The 15,050-nt window shown below is 42.9% G+C and overlaps 1 protein-coding gene across 6 annotated transcripts in view; it reads right to left on the reverse strand.

The window, feature by feature from the left end:
• The window catches only part of LOC121569466 (protein quaking), an 82,561-nt gene that overhangs the window by 39,203 nt on the left and 28,308 nt on the right, over nucleotides 1-15,050 (reverse strand). For all 6 annotated transcript variants that reach the window (XM_041880482.2, XM_041880464.2, XM_041880491.2 and 3 more), the window contains exon 3: nucleotides 10,376-10,492. In XM_041880482.2, coding sequence (XP_041736416.2) covers nucleotides 10,376-10,492 — 117 coding nt within the window. The remainder of the gene's footprint in view (nucleotides 1-10,375; nucleotides 10,493-15,050) is intronic.

Raw genomic sequence — 15,050 nt, forward strand, 5'->3', positions numbered from 1 at the left:
AAGACCCATTTGCGACCAAGCTTTAACTTCCTGACTGATGTCTTGTGATGTTGCTCCAAAAAGTACAATCTTTGTCCCCATGTGCAGTTGCAAACCCTAGTCTGGCTTTTTTATGGCGGTTTTACTGTGGATATAGATACTTTTGTAGCTGTTTTCTCCAGCATCTTCACAAGGTCCTTTGCTGTTGTTCTGGGATTGATTTGCACTTTTAGCACCAAAGTACGTTCATTTCTAGGAGACAGAATGCGTCTCCTTCCTTGGCTGATTTCTTTTGATTTTCCCATGATGTCAAGCAAAGAGGCACTGAGTTTGAAGGTAGGCCTTGAAATACATCCACACATACACCTCCAATTGACTCAAATTATGTCAATTAGCCTATCAGAAGCTTCTAAAGCCATGACATAATTTACTGGAATTTTCCAAGCTGTTTAAAGGCACAGTCAACTTAGTGTATGTAAACTTCTGACCCACTGGAATTGTGATACAGTGAATTATAAGTGAATTAATCTGTCTGTAAACAATTGTTGGAAAGATTACTTGTGTCATGCACAAAGTAGATGTCCTAACCCACTTGCCAAAACTATAGTTTGTTAACAAGAAATTTGTGGAGTGGTTGAAAAACAAGTTTTAATGACTCCAACCTAAGTGTATGTAAACTTCCGACTTCAACTGTACATTGACTTCTGTCGTGCAGGTAATTTTTTAACCAGCCACAGGCTGCTTGGTCTAGACCACTTGTCAAATTCATTCCACGGAGGGCCGATTGTCTGTGGGTTTTTGCTCCTCCTTTGTACTTGATCGATGAATTAAGGTCACCAATTTCGGATAGCCTCCGTAGCAGGAGTGCATGATCAACTGCATCGAATGCTTTTAACAGATCAATATAAAAGGCAGCGCAGTGCTGTTTCCTGTCTAGTGCATTAACTCTCCATTATGACTAGAGAAGCAGCCGAGATGGTGCTGTGGCCTGGTCTAAAGCCTGACTGGTGAGCATTCAGAATACATTTTCTATCTAAAAAGGACTGCAGCTGAGAATTTACCAAGAGTTCTAATATTTTCGCTATACATGAACGTTTTGAGATTGGACGATAATTATTAAGATCGCAGGGATCACCACCTTTGTGGAGCGGGAGAACATAGGCCGCCTTCCACACCTTAGGAATAATACCCAAGAGAATGAATAGAGAACATTCCAAGGATGTATATTGATAACAACAAACAGCCCAGCAAACCGGGAACATTCCCAGAACATTAGCTAACATCCCATTATGTTCTAGTTAGGGTTTGAGCTAACATTAGGATGATAACGTCCCACAAACATTTAAATAATGTTTTTTATCACCAAATATTTTTTTATAAGAAAATGTTTGAAATGAATCATCCTTGGAATGTTGTCCACAACATCTGTAAAAACTGGCACAGAACATTCTCCTAAGGTTCTCATTAGGTTGCCTGGGAATGTAATTACACAATGTTCCGGTAATGTTCTTAGAACATACTTGCATGTGAGCTCCTAGAGTGTGCAGCTCTCCATTTCTTTTATAGTGTGACATTATGACATGATGCTTCTAATAACGTTCCCTGAACATACTTCAGCAATAAATGTTGGATCAATAGAAGTTATTCTAAAAAAAACATTCCTGGAATATTCAGTTAATGTTGATAGAGATATTACTACTAACACATACTGTATAACAACAAACAAGAAACATTCCTGCAAGACTATTATAAAGTTATTCTGTAAGGTTATGACATGATACAGAATTGTTCTAAAAACATAGTTCAATGATAATGGAAGTAGTTCTGAAAACATTGCTGCAATATTCTGCTAATATTGATGTGTAATGTAACATTATTATATTAAGTTGCCAAACTTTTAAAGAAATGGCATTTCCATGTTCTTACATCATCATATTTTATCAGGGTATTGTCCAAACATTGCTATACAGTGGGGGAAAAAAGTATTTAGTCAGCCACCAATTGTGCAAGTTCTCCCACTTAAAAAGATGAGAGAGGCCTGTAATTTTCATCATAGGTACACGTCAACTATGACAGACAAAATGAGATTTTTTCTCTCCAGAAAATCACATTGTAGGATTTTTAATGAATTTATTTGCAAATTATGGTGGAAAATAAGTATTTGGTCAATAACAAAAGTTTCTCAATACTTTGTTATATACCCTTTGTTGGCAATGACACAGGTCAAACGTTTTCTGTAAGTCTTCACAAGGTTTTCACACACTGTTGTTGGTATTTTGGCCCATTCCTCCATGCAGATCTCCTCTAGAGCAGTGATGTTTTGGGGCTGTCGCTGGGCAACACAGACTTTCAACTCCCTCCAAAGATTTTCTATGGGGTTGAGATCTGGAGACTGGCTAGGCCACTCCAGGACCTTGAAATGCTTCTTACGAAGCCACTCCTTCGTTGCCCGGGCGGTGTGTTCGGGATCATTGTCATGCTGAAAGACCCAGCCACGTTTCATCTTCAATGCCCTTGCTGATGGAAGGAGGTTTTCACTCAAAATCTCACGATACATGGCCCCATTCATTCTTTCCTTTACACGGATCAGTCGTGATGGTCCCTTTGCAGAAAAACAGCCCCAAAGCATGATGTTTCCACCCCCATGCTTCACAGTAGGTATGGTGTTCTTTGGATGCAACTCAGCATTCTTTGTCCTCCAAACACGACGAGTTGAGTTTTTACCAAAAAGTTATATTTTGGTTTCATCTGACCATATGACATTCTCCCAATCCTCTTCTGGATCATCCAAATGCACTCTAGCAAACTTCAGACGGGCCTGGACATGTACTGGCTTAAGCAGGGGGACACATCTTGCACTGCAGGATTTGAGTCCCTGGCGGCGTAGTGTGTTACTGATGGTAGGCTTTGTTACTTTGGTCCCAGCTCTCTGCAGGTCATTCACCTGATCGAGGGAGATTATCAGTGGTCTTGTATGTCTTCCATTTCCTAATAATTGCTCCCACAGTTGATTTCTTCAAACCAAGCTGCTTACCTATTGCAGATTCAGTCTTCCCAGCCTGGTGCAGGTCTACAATTTTGTTTCTGGTGTCCTTTGACAGCTCTTTGGTCTTGGCCATAGTGGAGTTTGGAGTGTGACTGTTTGAGGTTGTGGACAGGTGTCTTTTATACTGATAACAAGTTCAAACAGGTGCCATTAATACAGGTAACGAGTGGAGGCCAGAGGAGCCTCTTAAAGAAGAAGTTACAGGTCTGTGAGAGCCAGAAATCTTGCTTGTTTGTAGGTGACCAAATACTTATTTTCCACCATAATTTGCAAATAAATTCATAAAAAATCCTACAATGTGATTTTCTGGATTATTTTTTTCTCATTTTGTCTGTCATAGTTGACGTGTACCTATGATGAAAATTACAGGCCTCTCTCATCTTTTTAAGTGGGAGAACTTGCACAATTGGTGGCTGACTAAATACTTTTCCCCCCACTGTATATGCATATCTACAGTGCCTTTCAGTATGTATTCACACTCCTTGTTACAGCCTGATTTTAAAATGGATTACATTTAGATTTTTTTTTCACTGACCTACACGTCAAAGTGAATTAATGTTTTTAGAAATTCTTAGAAGTTAATTGAGTCAATAAGTATTCAACCGCGTTGTTCTGGCAAGCCTAAATAAGTTCAGGACTAAGAATTTGCTTAACAAGTCACATAATAAGTTGCATGGACTCACTCAGTGTGAAATAATAGTGTTTAACATGATTTTTGAATGACTACCTCATCTTTGTACCCCACACATACAATTATCTGTAAGGTCCCTCAGTCAAGCAGTGAATTTCAAACACAGATTCAACCACAAAGACCAGGGAGGTTTTCCAATGCCTCGCAAAGAAGGGCACCTATTGGTAAATGGGTAAACATTTAAAAAAGCAGACATTGAATTTCCCTTTGAGCATGGTGAAGCTATTAATTACACTTTGGAAGGTGTATCAATACACCCAGTCACTACAAGGATACAGGCGTCATTCCTAACTTAGTTGTCGGAGAGGAAGGAAACCGTACATGGATTTCACCATGAGGCCAACAGTGACTTTAAAATTGTTACAGAGTTTAATGGCTGTGATAGGAGAAAACTGAGGATGGATCAACAACATTTTAGTTACTCCACAATACTAACCTAATTGACAGAGTGAAAAGAAGGAAGCCTGTACAGAATAAAAATATTCCAAAACATGCATCCTATTTGCAACAAGGCACTAAAGTAGTACTGCAAAACAAACGTAGCAAAGCAATTAATTAACTTTTTGTCCTGAATACAAAGTGCTATGTTTGGGGCAAATCCAATACAACACACTACTGAGTACCACCCTCCATATTTTCAAGCATAGTGGTGGCTGCATCATGTTATGGGTGTGCTTATAATCGTTAAGGACTGGGGAGTTTTTCTGGATAAAAAATAAATGGGATTGAGCTAAGCACAAGCAAAATCCTAGAGGAAAACCTGGTTCAGCCTGCTTTCCACCAGACACTGGGAGATGAATTCACCTTTCAGCAGGACAATAACCTAAAGCACAAGGCCAAATCTACACTGGAGTTGCTTACCAAGAAGACTGTGAATGTTCCTGAGTGGCCGAGTTACAGTCTTGACTTAAATGTGCTTGAAAATCTATGGCAAGACCTGAAAATGGTTGTCTAGCAACGATCAACAACAAATTTGACAGAGCTTGAAGAATTTTGAAATTAATAATGGGCAAATGTTGCACAATCTAGGTGTGGAAAGCTCTTAGAGACTTACCCAGAAAGGCTCACAGCTGTAATCGCTGCCAAAGGTGATGTAATCAAGATATATGAAATATTTTGTTTCTTTTTTTTGATTTCTTTTTTTAAATGCTATAATTTTTCTTCGATATTACAAAGTATTTTGGGTAGATCGTTGGCAAAAAATGACAATTCAATCAATTTTCATCCTACTTTGTAACACAACAAAATGTGGAAAAAGTCAAGGGGTGTGAATACTTTCTGAAGGCACTGTATGTGGACCTCACTGCAATCTACCAGGCAATGATTTAACATGATTTTTGATGTCAAGTTTGTAGGGAAAATAAAAGTCAAAACATCCCAACTTGACAGTATATAAAGAAGATTGATAGAGTAAGAAATAATAGAGGATACTTATTTTTCTAGATGTACTTACTCTCTCCTTTGCAAAGACAAAGACCACGACCTGGAAGTCAGAGTAAAGCTGTAAACAGCTTTATATTTGTGTCAGTCCCATCCCAGTGGCGCAGTGGATAAATTCCAGGGATAACGCTCCTAAACTCCCTGGTTCAATCCCGGCTTGTGACTGTCAACAAAATATGGTTAAACTATGTTTGTACAATAAATGTCTAGTAAATGTTTATGTGATTCCAGATAATTGCCATATCTGTTTCTACATGGACTGTTGTACAATTCACTTCCTCAACAGTAAGATAACACATTATCATTACGGGAACATAGGAAGAACATTGAGTGAATGTTTTGTGCAGCCTGATACAAACTTTGTAAGAATGTCATCACAACTGGACAGATTTTGTAAACTCAGTGGCCAGTTTATTAGGTACACCACCCCGTTCACAAAAATGGATCGCTCCTACAGATAGTGAGTCACGTGGCCGTGGCATGCTATATAAAGCAGGCATCCAGACATTGAGGCATTCAGTTACTGTTCAATTGAACATTAGAATGTCAAAACGAGTGACCTAAGTCGACTTTGAGCATGGTATGATCGTTGGTTCCAGGCGCACCGGATCCAGTATCTCAGAAACGGCTGTCCTCCTGGGCTTTTCACGCACGACAGTGTCTAGGGTGTACTGAGAATGATGCGACAAACAAAAAACATCCAATGCGAAGAGAGAGCTCGGAGGACAATAGCAAGAATCATGCAAGCTAACAGGCGGGCCACAGACAGACAATTAATGGTGCAGTACAACAGTAGTGTGCAGACAGTCATCTCGGAACGCACAACTCGTTGATTCTTGTCACGGATGGGCTATTGCAGCAGACGACCACACCGGGTTCCACTCCTATCAGCTAATCCCGGTTCCTGTTGTGTCATGCTGATGGCAGAGTCAGGATTTGGCTTAAGCAGTATGAGTCCATGGCCCCATCCTGCCTGTTGTCAACGGTACAGGCTGGTGGCGGTGGTGTACTGGTGTGGGGATTGTTTTCCTGGCACATGTTAGGTCCCTTGATACCAATTGAGCAATGATTGAACGCCACAGCGTATCTGAACATTGTTGTTGACCAAACCCAATAGAGCATCTTTGGGATGAGATGGAACGGGCTGTTTGCAACAACTGCGTGATGTCATGGACCAACATCCCTGTGGAACGTTTACGACACCTTGTACATCCATGCCCCGAAGAATTCAGGCTGTTCTGGAGGCAAATGGGGTCAGTCCGACCCGGTACTAGATGGGTGTACCTAATAAACGTACCACTGAGTGTATACAGTATATCCCCACTATTTTCCCACAACCTAAAGAAATGTTTTAGGTACATTTAAAGAACATAAAAAATTTGTTCTGGGAACATTCTTGCAACATCCAGCAAATGTTTTTTCAACCTAATAGAACCATTGTAATCATTAGCACAACTGGACAGTTTTTGTGTTTTGTGAACATGTCTCTTGTCATATCCCCACAATATTACCACAACCTAAAGAAATGTGTTAGGAACTTCTAAAGAACATACATGTGGTTCTTGTAACATCAGGTGAATGTGAATGTTTTTTCCACCCTAAAAGAAACATTGTATAGTCATCCTCACAACTGGACAGTTTTTGTGTTTTGAGAACATATCTTCTGTATTCCCACCAGACTGTTCCCACAACCTTTAAAGAACAGAATAAATGTACTCTAGGAACGTTCTTGTAACCACAGGTGAATGTTTTAACAAACACTGTATAATCATCAGCACAACTGGACAGTTTTTGTGTTATGAGAACATCTGTCGCAACCTAACGAATGTTCTGGGAACTTTCACAGAACCAATTTTGGGTTGCTTGGTATTCTCCCTGCTGAGCCAGTCATGCTGTCTGGCAGAATATATGCTAAGAGGAGTCAGTAATTAAGGAGACCTTAAGATTCAGCACACTAATTCAAACCGCTATGAGCTCAAGGTTAGCTGCACGGTAAGTTACTGTAGTGTCGCTTGGAGACCTGTGGAAATACTGATGCAACAAACAACAAGACTGATATGTATGTAAACTATGCACAGTGTTGCTTTAACAGAGCAACTTGGAAAGTAATTCCCAGACTCTCATGAACTGAGAAAGAGAGAGATAGAGGAGAGAGAGATCGAGTGAGTGAGTGAGAGATGCGCACACACAGCCACACACACACACACACAGTGTCTCAGAGAAGGGGAGCTACTGTATAAGCGATGTGCTGTGTGAGTAGAGTAGGCAGTGTGGGTATGGGACTAGAGTAGAGTAGATCTGTGTGAAGCCACTCTGACAGTCATAGTAACTGTAATAGCCAGAGGGCCTATAGCAGTGGAAGACAGAGTCTGGCTGAAAGCTATTGTAAGGACAATGACATGTGTGGTTGGTTATGTGTGTGTGCTCATGTCTGTGTGCAAAGCAGAGAGAGAGAGAGAGAGAGAGAGAGAGAGAGAGAGAGAGAGAGAGAGAGAGAGAGAGAGAGAGAGAGAGAGAGAGAGAGAGAGAGAGAGATAGATAGAGAGAGAGAGAGAGAGAGAGAGAGAGAGAGAGAGAGAGAGAGAGAGAGAGAGAGAGAGAGAGAGAGAGAGAGAGAGACGTAAACAGAATGTGTAGAGTAGGTGTATGTCTCTGTGATATTTTTCACCAGCTTATAGTGCCAGCAGCAGCTATGGTGGCAGTGCCGCTACTGCTGCCAGTGATCCACAGTACAGCCCACTGCTGGCCCCCGTCCTAGTCTGCTGCCTTTATTACCACTGGTCATGGACGCACAATTAATTAAGCTAGCCTCCTTCCCATAGCATCAGAGCACACAACAGTCACACAACAGAGCACTAATGTCTGTCACACTGCTTTGGCTGACACACTGAGAGACACTGAGGCACTCTCTCATCCAATCAATGCCCAGCGCTGCTGAGACCCCGCCCACTCTAAGGCTGTAGACATCACCTGCTGTGTCACCATTTGTCTCAAACATCACCCCACTTCCAGGGCTGACCTTACACCAAGCTCTCCAACGATCGCTATATTTATATTCTCAGAATTCAACTTTGGTATTTTAAATTTTAATATAGCAGGATTTTCTGTCGTAACTGAGAAATCCCTGTATACATGTTTTGTGTGGTTTCGCGTAGCCCTGGTATAATTGGAGTCCTAACACACATCCTATGGTTATGTAAGTTAGTGTGGGAATGCTGCTTCTCAATTGTTATCTATTGGCTGGCTGCTGTGGTGGGGCTGTGTTTCCACTGCCTTCTGCATTCCACAAGACCCAATCTGTGTCAGCAGGCATTTGTTTCACTTAAGGAGTGTGTATGTGGCATGAGACATTACGCAGAGGACAAGGACACCTGCCTCTGTGCTGCCCGGTAATCTAATAAATTGCGTGCAGGTAGCATGGAACCCAATAACCATTGCAACAACAATGCCCTTCAGTCACAGAGAGGGGGAGAGAGAGAGAGAGAGAGAGAGAGAGAGAGAGAGAGAGAGAGAGAGAGAGAGAGAGAGAGAGAGAGAGAGAGAGAGAGAGAGAGAGAGAGAGAGAGAGAGAGAGAGAGAAAGAGAAAGAGAAAGAGAAAGAGAAAGAGAGATGGAGAGAAAGACAGAAAATGAAACAGAGAGAGGGAAAGAGGGGAAGACAGAGAAAGAGACTGGGAATAAAAAGGTTAGAGGGGGTCATTGACTGTGCTTTATGATGTGAGAAAGACCAGTAGTTTGACTTACCCTGTAATACAGTTAATCACTAACAACATAGCGGTTTGACTAAAGAGAGAGCCTCTCCAGCTCTGTGGTGAGAGATATGATACAGATAGAGCAGCTGGGTTTCTGCAGGATGGCGAGCTGAAGCAGATGTGGAGGAGTGCAGGAGACCACAACATGGATATCAGAGACACTTGTTTTATTTTTTCTGCTAGCGCCCCCACTGGGACTCTGTGGAAGAGCTCAGATAATCATCTCCACTAACACCACTTGTCCAAATAGAAGGCCAGGCCCTGCTTATACAGTGGAAACAAAAACTGACCTTTCTCTGAAAAGAGAAAGATGGGACATAAATAAATGTCTGTGTGCGTGTCCGTGTGTGCGTATGCGCACGTGTGTGTAATTGTCCAAGTGTCCGTGCGCACGTGTGTGTGTATGCCTAAGAGGAGCATGGATGACCCATCCTGCAGGGGCCAGGGTTAGAAGATCACACCGCCCCAACATGGTGACGTTTCAGGGACAGGGCCAGGCTGGACTGGGGGCCCCTCTACCCCACTGCTGCTGGGCCCCACAGATCTGAGGCCAATGACAATGTTTGAACACCTGCCCCTCTCAGAGCCACGGTGCAGCCTGGGGGAATGATTGTTGTTTCCCAATAGAAGGAAATAGCTGAGCTCTTCAGACGGCCCTGCAGAGTAGTGGACACACCCCTGCAGACTAGTGGACACACCCCTGCAGACTAGTGGACACACCCCTGGGAGGATAGTAGTACCGTTCATACACACCGTATGAAAACACACTCTACCAGTTTGACACAATGACTAGAGCCTGTATCAACGGAAAGCATCTGAGAAAAGATGAGAGATTAGGGAGGTCAATTGCTGACATGATCGATAACGAGAGAAAACAAAGTAAGGTTTTACTTTGTAAAATAGCATATCTGTGTGTGAGGGTGAGCTTATAGTGCCTGTGTGTGTGTGTGTGTGTGTGTCGGGGTGTGTGTGTGTGTGTGTGTGTGCGTGTGTGTGTGTGTGTGCGTGTGTGTGTGTGTGTGTGTGTGTGTGATCTTGTTCTTCTATCCTCGTGGTGGCCTGAAATCCCCAAAAGTCCCCACAAGGATAGTAAAACAAGAAGAAAAAAACTCCCTTGTGGGGACATTTCCCTTGTCCCCATAAGGACATAGGCTATTTTAAATTTAGGGGTTTAGGGTTAGGGGTTAGGTTTATGAAAAACCTAACCCAAGTATGAAAAAATGTATGCACTCACTAACTGTAAATCGCGAGAGAGCGTCTGCTAAATGACTAAAATGTAAATGTAAATGTTTAGGGTTTGGGTTACAGGTTAAGGTTAGGGTTAGGTTTAAGGTTAGGGGTTAGGGAAAATAGGATTTTGAATGGGAATCAATTTTAGGTCCCCAAGAGGATAGAAAAACAAGTGTGTGTCCGTGTGTGTGTGTGTGTGTGTGTGTGTGTGTGTGTGTGTGTGTGTGCTCGCCTTACCTTCTTCTTGTCCCTCATGGAGCCTTTTCCGCGCACCATGATTTTACATCCTGTCTCTGCCTCCAGCTGCTTGGCTGTCAGCCCCCGTGGTCCCAGGATACGGCCCACAAAGTTAAACTGCCAGAGAAACACACACACACACAAATTAGAACCAGAGCTTAGAAGTTCTTCAACATGCCAATGTATCATTGATATGTATGAGGACATAGTAGACAGTTGAAACATATCTGTAATCGAAATGTTAACTGATTTTCTCAACCCTGACACGTTGAGAAGAGAGAGGGATCAGATACAAAGATACGGAAACAGAGAGAAAGAACGAGAAAACAAGGCGATGATGCAGACGAGGTAGCCCCTCCCACCTCGCTGTAATCTCATGCCCACATCACCCGCCCAGGGCTCTTACACAATGGCGCTCGATGGCGGCTGAAAAGCAGCCGATATCGGGAGCGCCTTGCGACCAGCCGCCGCTGACAAGATAAAGCTCAGCAATCGTTCGCCCATCGATCAGCAGCTCCTCTCTGCTCTTCTCCTCACTGGACCTTACACTGCCTGTCAGTCAAGACTCATGACGGCTGCTGCATATCGATGAGCTGGGACTGAGACTGACACACAGACAGGTCCTGGGACTTAAAGGACAAGAGAGACAGACTGACTGACTGACTGGCAGATTGATTGACTGATAGTCACTATCAAAGTATATAGCAACAAGACCCACTGGATACAAGCGAAACAGAGCAACAAGACCTACTGGATACAATAAAAACAGACAAGAACAATGAAAGGTTTTATAGATTGGCATTCACCATTATCTCCATTGATCACTTCATGTCAATACAGATGTAGGATCTTAATTTGAGCCAGTTTGCTACAGCAGGAAAATAATCCTGCAGCATCAGGAAATGTGAATTATTATGTGGACTCAGTACCGGTACTCCTTGTATATAGACTCGTTATTGTTATTTATTGTGTTACTCTTTTCTATTTTTATTAGCACATTTTATACTTTTTAACTCTGCATTGTTGAGAAAGGTAAGCACTTAACGGTAAAAAAAACAGGTCTACACCTGTTGTATTCAGCGCATGTGACAAATAAAATTAGATTTGATTTGGATTATAATTAATGGAGATTTTTGTATGGGTTGATAAATTTTTCGTAAGGGAAAATCTAGATGGAATTTAAAAAGTGGAAAATACAAACTTCAGTAGCCTTTTTTAAACCTCAAATAAACTACAAGGTTTACATTTCCTGCATTGTAGGAAAGTTCTCCTGCAACAGGGTGATCAAATTAAGATCCTACATCTGTACATTCACTTTGATAGTGTTTTGAATCAGAGTCGACTTGACACTACAGGATGTAAGTTACGAAGAGCTGTGGGAAACATATGGACTACTATAGTTACTCCCTCCTCTATGGCTATCAAAGTGCTATGCAACACAAATAATTGAGCCTGAAGTATCGACAATCCATTCAAATGAGGTCTGGGGGCTGGAAGATATACTGAACAAAAATATAAACGCAACATGCAAAGATTTCAAAGATTTGACCGAGTTACAGTTTAAATAAATTCATTAGTCCCTAATCTATGGATTTCACATGACTGGGAACACAGATATGCAAATGTTGGTCACAGATACGTTAAAAAAAGCAAGGGGCGTGTATCAGAAAAGCAGTCAGTATCTGGTGTGACCACCATTTGCCTCATGCAGCGTGACACCTTCGCATAGAGTTGATCAGGATGTTGATTGTGGCCTGTGGAATGTAGTCCCACTCCTCCTCTTGGCTGTGCGAAGTTGCTGGATATTGGCAGGAACTGGAACCTTGCTGTCATACACGTCGATCCAGAGCATCCCAAACATGCTCAATGGGTGACATGTCAGGTGAGTATGCAGGCCATGGAAGAACTGGGACATTTTCAGCTTCCAGGAATTGTGTACAGATCCTTGCGACATGGGGCCGGGAATTGTCATGCTGAAACATGAGGTGATGGCGGCAGATGAATGGCACGACAATGGGCCTCAGGATCTCGTCACAGTATCTCTGTGCATTCAAATTGCCATCGATAAAATGCAATTATGTTTGTTGTCCCTAGTTTAAACCTGCCCATACCATAACCCCACCGCCACCATGGGGCACTCTGTTAACAACATCAGCAAACCGCTCGCCCACACGACTCCATACACCTGGTCTGCAGTTGTGAGGCCGGTTGGACATACTGGCAAATTCTCTAAAACGACGTTGGAGGTGGCTTATGGTAGAGAAATGAAAATTCAATTATCTGGCAACAGCTCTTGTGGACATTCCTGCAGTCAGCATGCCAATTGCACGCTCCCTCAAAACTTGAGACATTTGTGGCTGCACCTGTGTAAAGATCATGCTGTTTAATCAGCTTCTTGATATGCCACACCTGTCAGGAGGATGGATTATCTTGGCAAAGGAGAAATGCTCACTAACAGAGATGTAAACAAATTGACTGAGTGGAGCTGGTGGGAGATGGACAGAATAAACAGACCGCATGCTGTCTTTCTATGCGTTTCTGCCCTCGCTGAAAACCCAGTTGTTTTAGCCGTTTGTCAGCTGCCAAAGTAAGGAGTTTGCACCTGGCATGGTTGAAAAGGGCACATTCTGCTGCTTTGCCATGTACTATGCCTCTATACACAATACACACACCCCTACCCAATGAGATGAAACAACAAAGACCATATCTAAGCATAGGGATACAGGTCACTCCATAGAGCCAGCATTCTGCATAATCATTAATACCTGCCATTTAAGATAATTTCCTTGACTTCACTTTGCAATCTCACTTTGATTGGGCATCACAGAAGTATACAGGTTTTCATAATGGTGCTTGAAAGCTCAGTCAGAGGTGTGACTCTAGTCAATCATGCTTTCTTGTCTCCTGGATAAAATATGTTCCAAGGTGCCATTTGGGCCTGAACAATCATAGAAACCACAAGACTTCCTCATTTTCATAAGTACAGCTCAGCTCAAATTCACAGGGAAGGGAAATCAAATAGCCAGTAGCTATCTCCACTCTCTGACGCAGGTCTCTCTGTACCATACTGTAGTGTTCAGTGCAATACAGAGCCATCAGCCATGGAACAATCATCACTTTCAGCCTACAATTCAGAAGACACTCTCAGGGCAGCTGCCAGGAGATTCAGGATAGTAGCAGGCTCTGTCTCTTAGACCTTGGCTGTCATGATGATGATGATGATGAAGATCATGTACTGTAAATGCCATTTCCCTACCTACCACGTTTGAACAAAATATTTGAGCCTTCCGTTCAGATATCTGAGCCCTTCTAGTATGCCAAAGCATGAAAAGTTAAAATGCATTATCATAGTCAAACATTCGCTCCTCCGTAAAATGGGTCATGAAAGAGCATCTGACTTATTCATGTGACACAACCCGGTGCAACAGAGTGCAAGTGACAGCATGAAGGTGAAAGGGGACTCGAAGCAACACTACTCAACCCCCTCCGGTTTGCCTCTGTCACCTGCATTCTGATATCCCACCTTTAGGAGCATCCCTCTCTCCTATCCTCCTCTGCCCAGCATTGAGTTCCAAGTCTCCTAACCCATCACGCCAAGTACAGTACTTTGATGCATTTGGTAGTGATGAATGCCTCCGAGTAGGACTGAGGTGAGGAATCGGGGAACGTGAGGCTGTTTGTGTTTTGAGAGGACAGTAGTGTGTGTGTCTGTCTGTGTGTGTTTTGAGAGGACAGTAGTGTGTGTGTGTCTGTGTGTGTGTGTGTGTGTGTCCTTGCGTCTGCATGTGTTTTAAGAGGAGGAGAATAAAAAGTGCGGAATTAGAATCCCATCTCCCATCTTGTCAGGCAAAATCTGGGCGAGTGACTGGCAATGTGAGAGAAGGGATTTGCGTGGAGGTTATCAGCATTGGTAGGGTTAGTGTGCTTCAGACAGGAATAGTCTTTGTGGAGGGTGTACCCCTACCCCTCTTCCAGTAGGGCTGGGACGATACCAGTATCGCGATACTCGTTAGTATCGTGGCAAGGAAACAAAATACACAATTTAACTTCTTTAGGAAAACTGCCGTAATTTAGGAAACAAACGTCATTATGTTGTCATCCAGAGTCGCAATATTTAACACAAAGCAGGGTTTTGCCAAGGAAAGAATATTGCGATACTGGTATCGTCCCAGCCCTATCTTCCTGTGTTTAACCTTATCTGTCAGGCGCTGAGTGATCCAAATGGCAGCTGCAGCTCACTCAGGATCACAATGGGCATTATCTTCCTTTTAAAGAACCAACAAAGGCCCACAGCAGGTGCACTGGGGTCAAACACACACTGTCCATGTATTTATAAAGCAAGTGAGTCTCCCACAATCTCGGCCCAACAGCACGATTTCCGACATTTCTAGGGTGGACGGGTGGACACTGGACAGGGTGGATGGAGTGGTTCAAATCATTGTAGTAAAATGGTGGATCCAACTCCCATCCATAGTATTGATCAGAGAGGGAGAGCAGCCTAACTGCAGCAGCCAGCCGGAGAGGCCAACAGGACAGAGACAGATTGAGTCAGTGGCCTGCAGCAACGACACAACCCACCTCACCTCCACTCCTCACTGCTCCCCCTAAACTAGAGAGAGAGAGGGAAGGAAGTGGAGAGTAAGAAAATCCATTGAAGCTAATGGAATGTCTAATA

This window comes from Coregonus clupeaformis, chromosome 1, assembly GCF_020615455.1.
Source record: "Coregonus clupeaformis isolate EN_2021a chromosome 1, ASM2061545v1, whole genome shotgun sequence".
Lineage (NCBI taxonomy): Eukaryota > Metazoa > Chordata > Actinopteri > Salmoniformes > Salmonidae > Coregonus > Coregonus clupeaformis.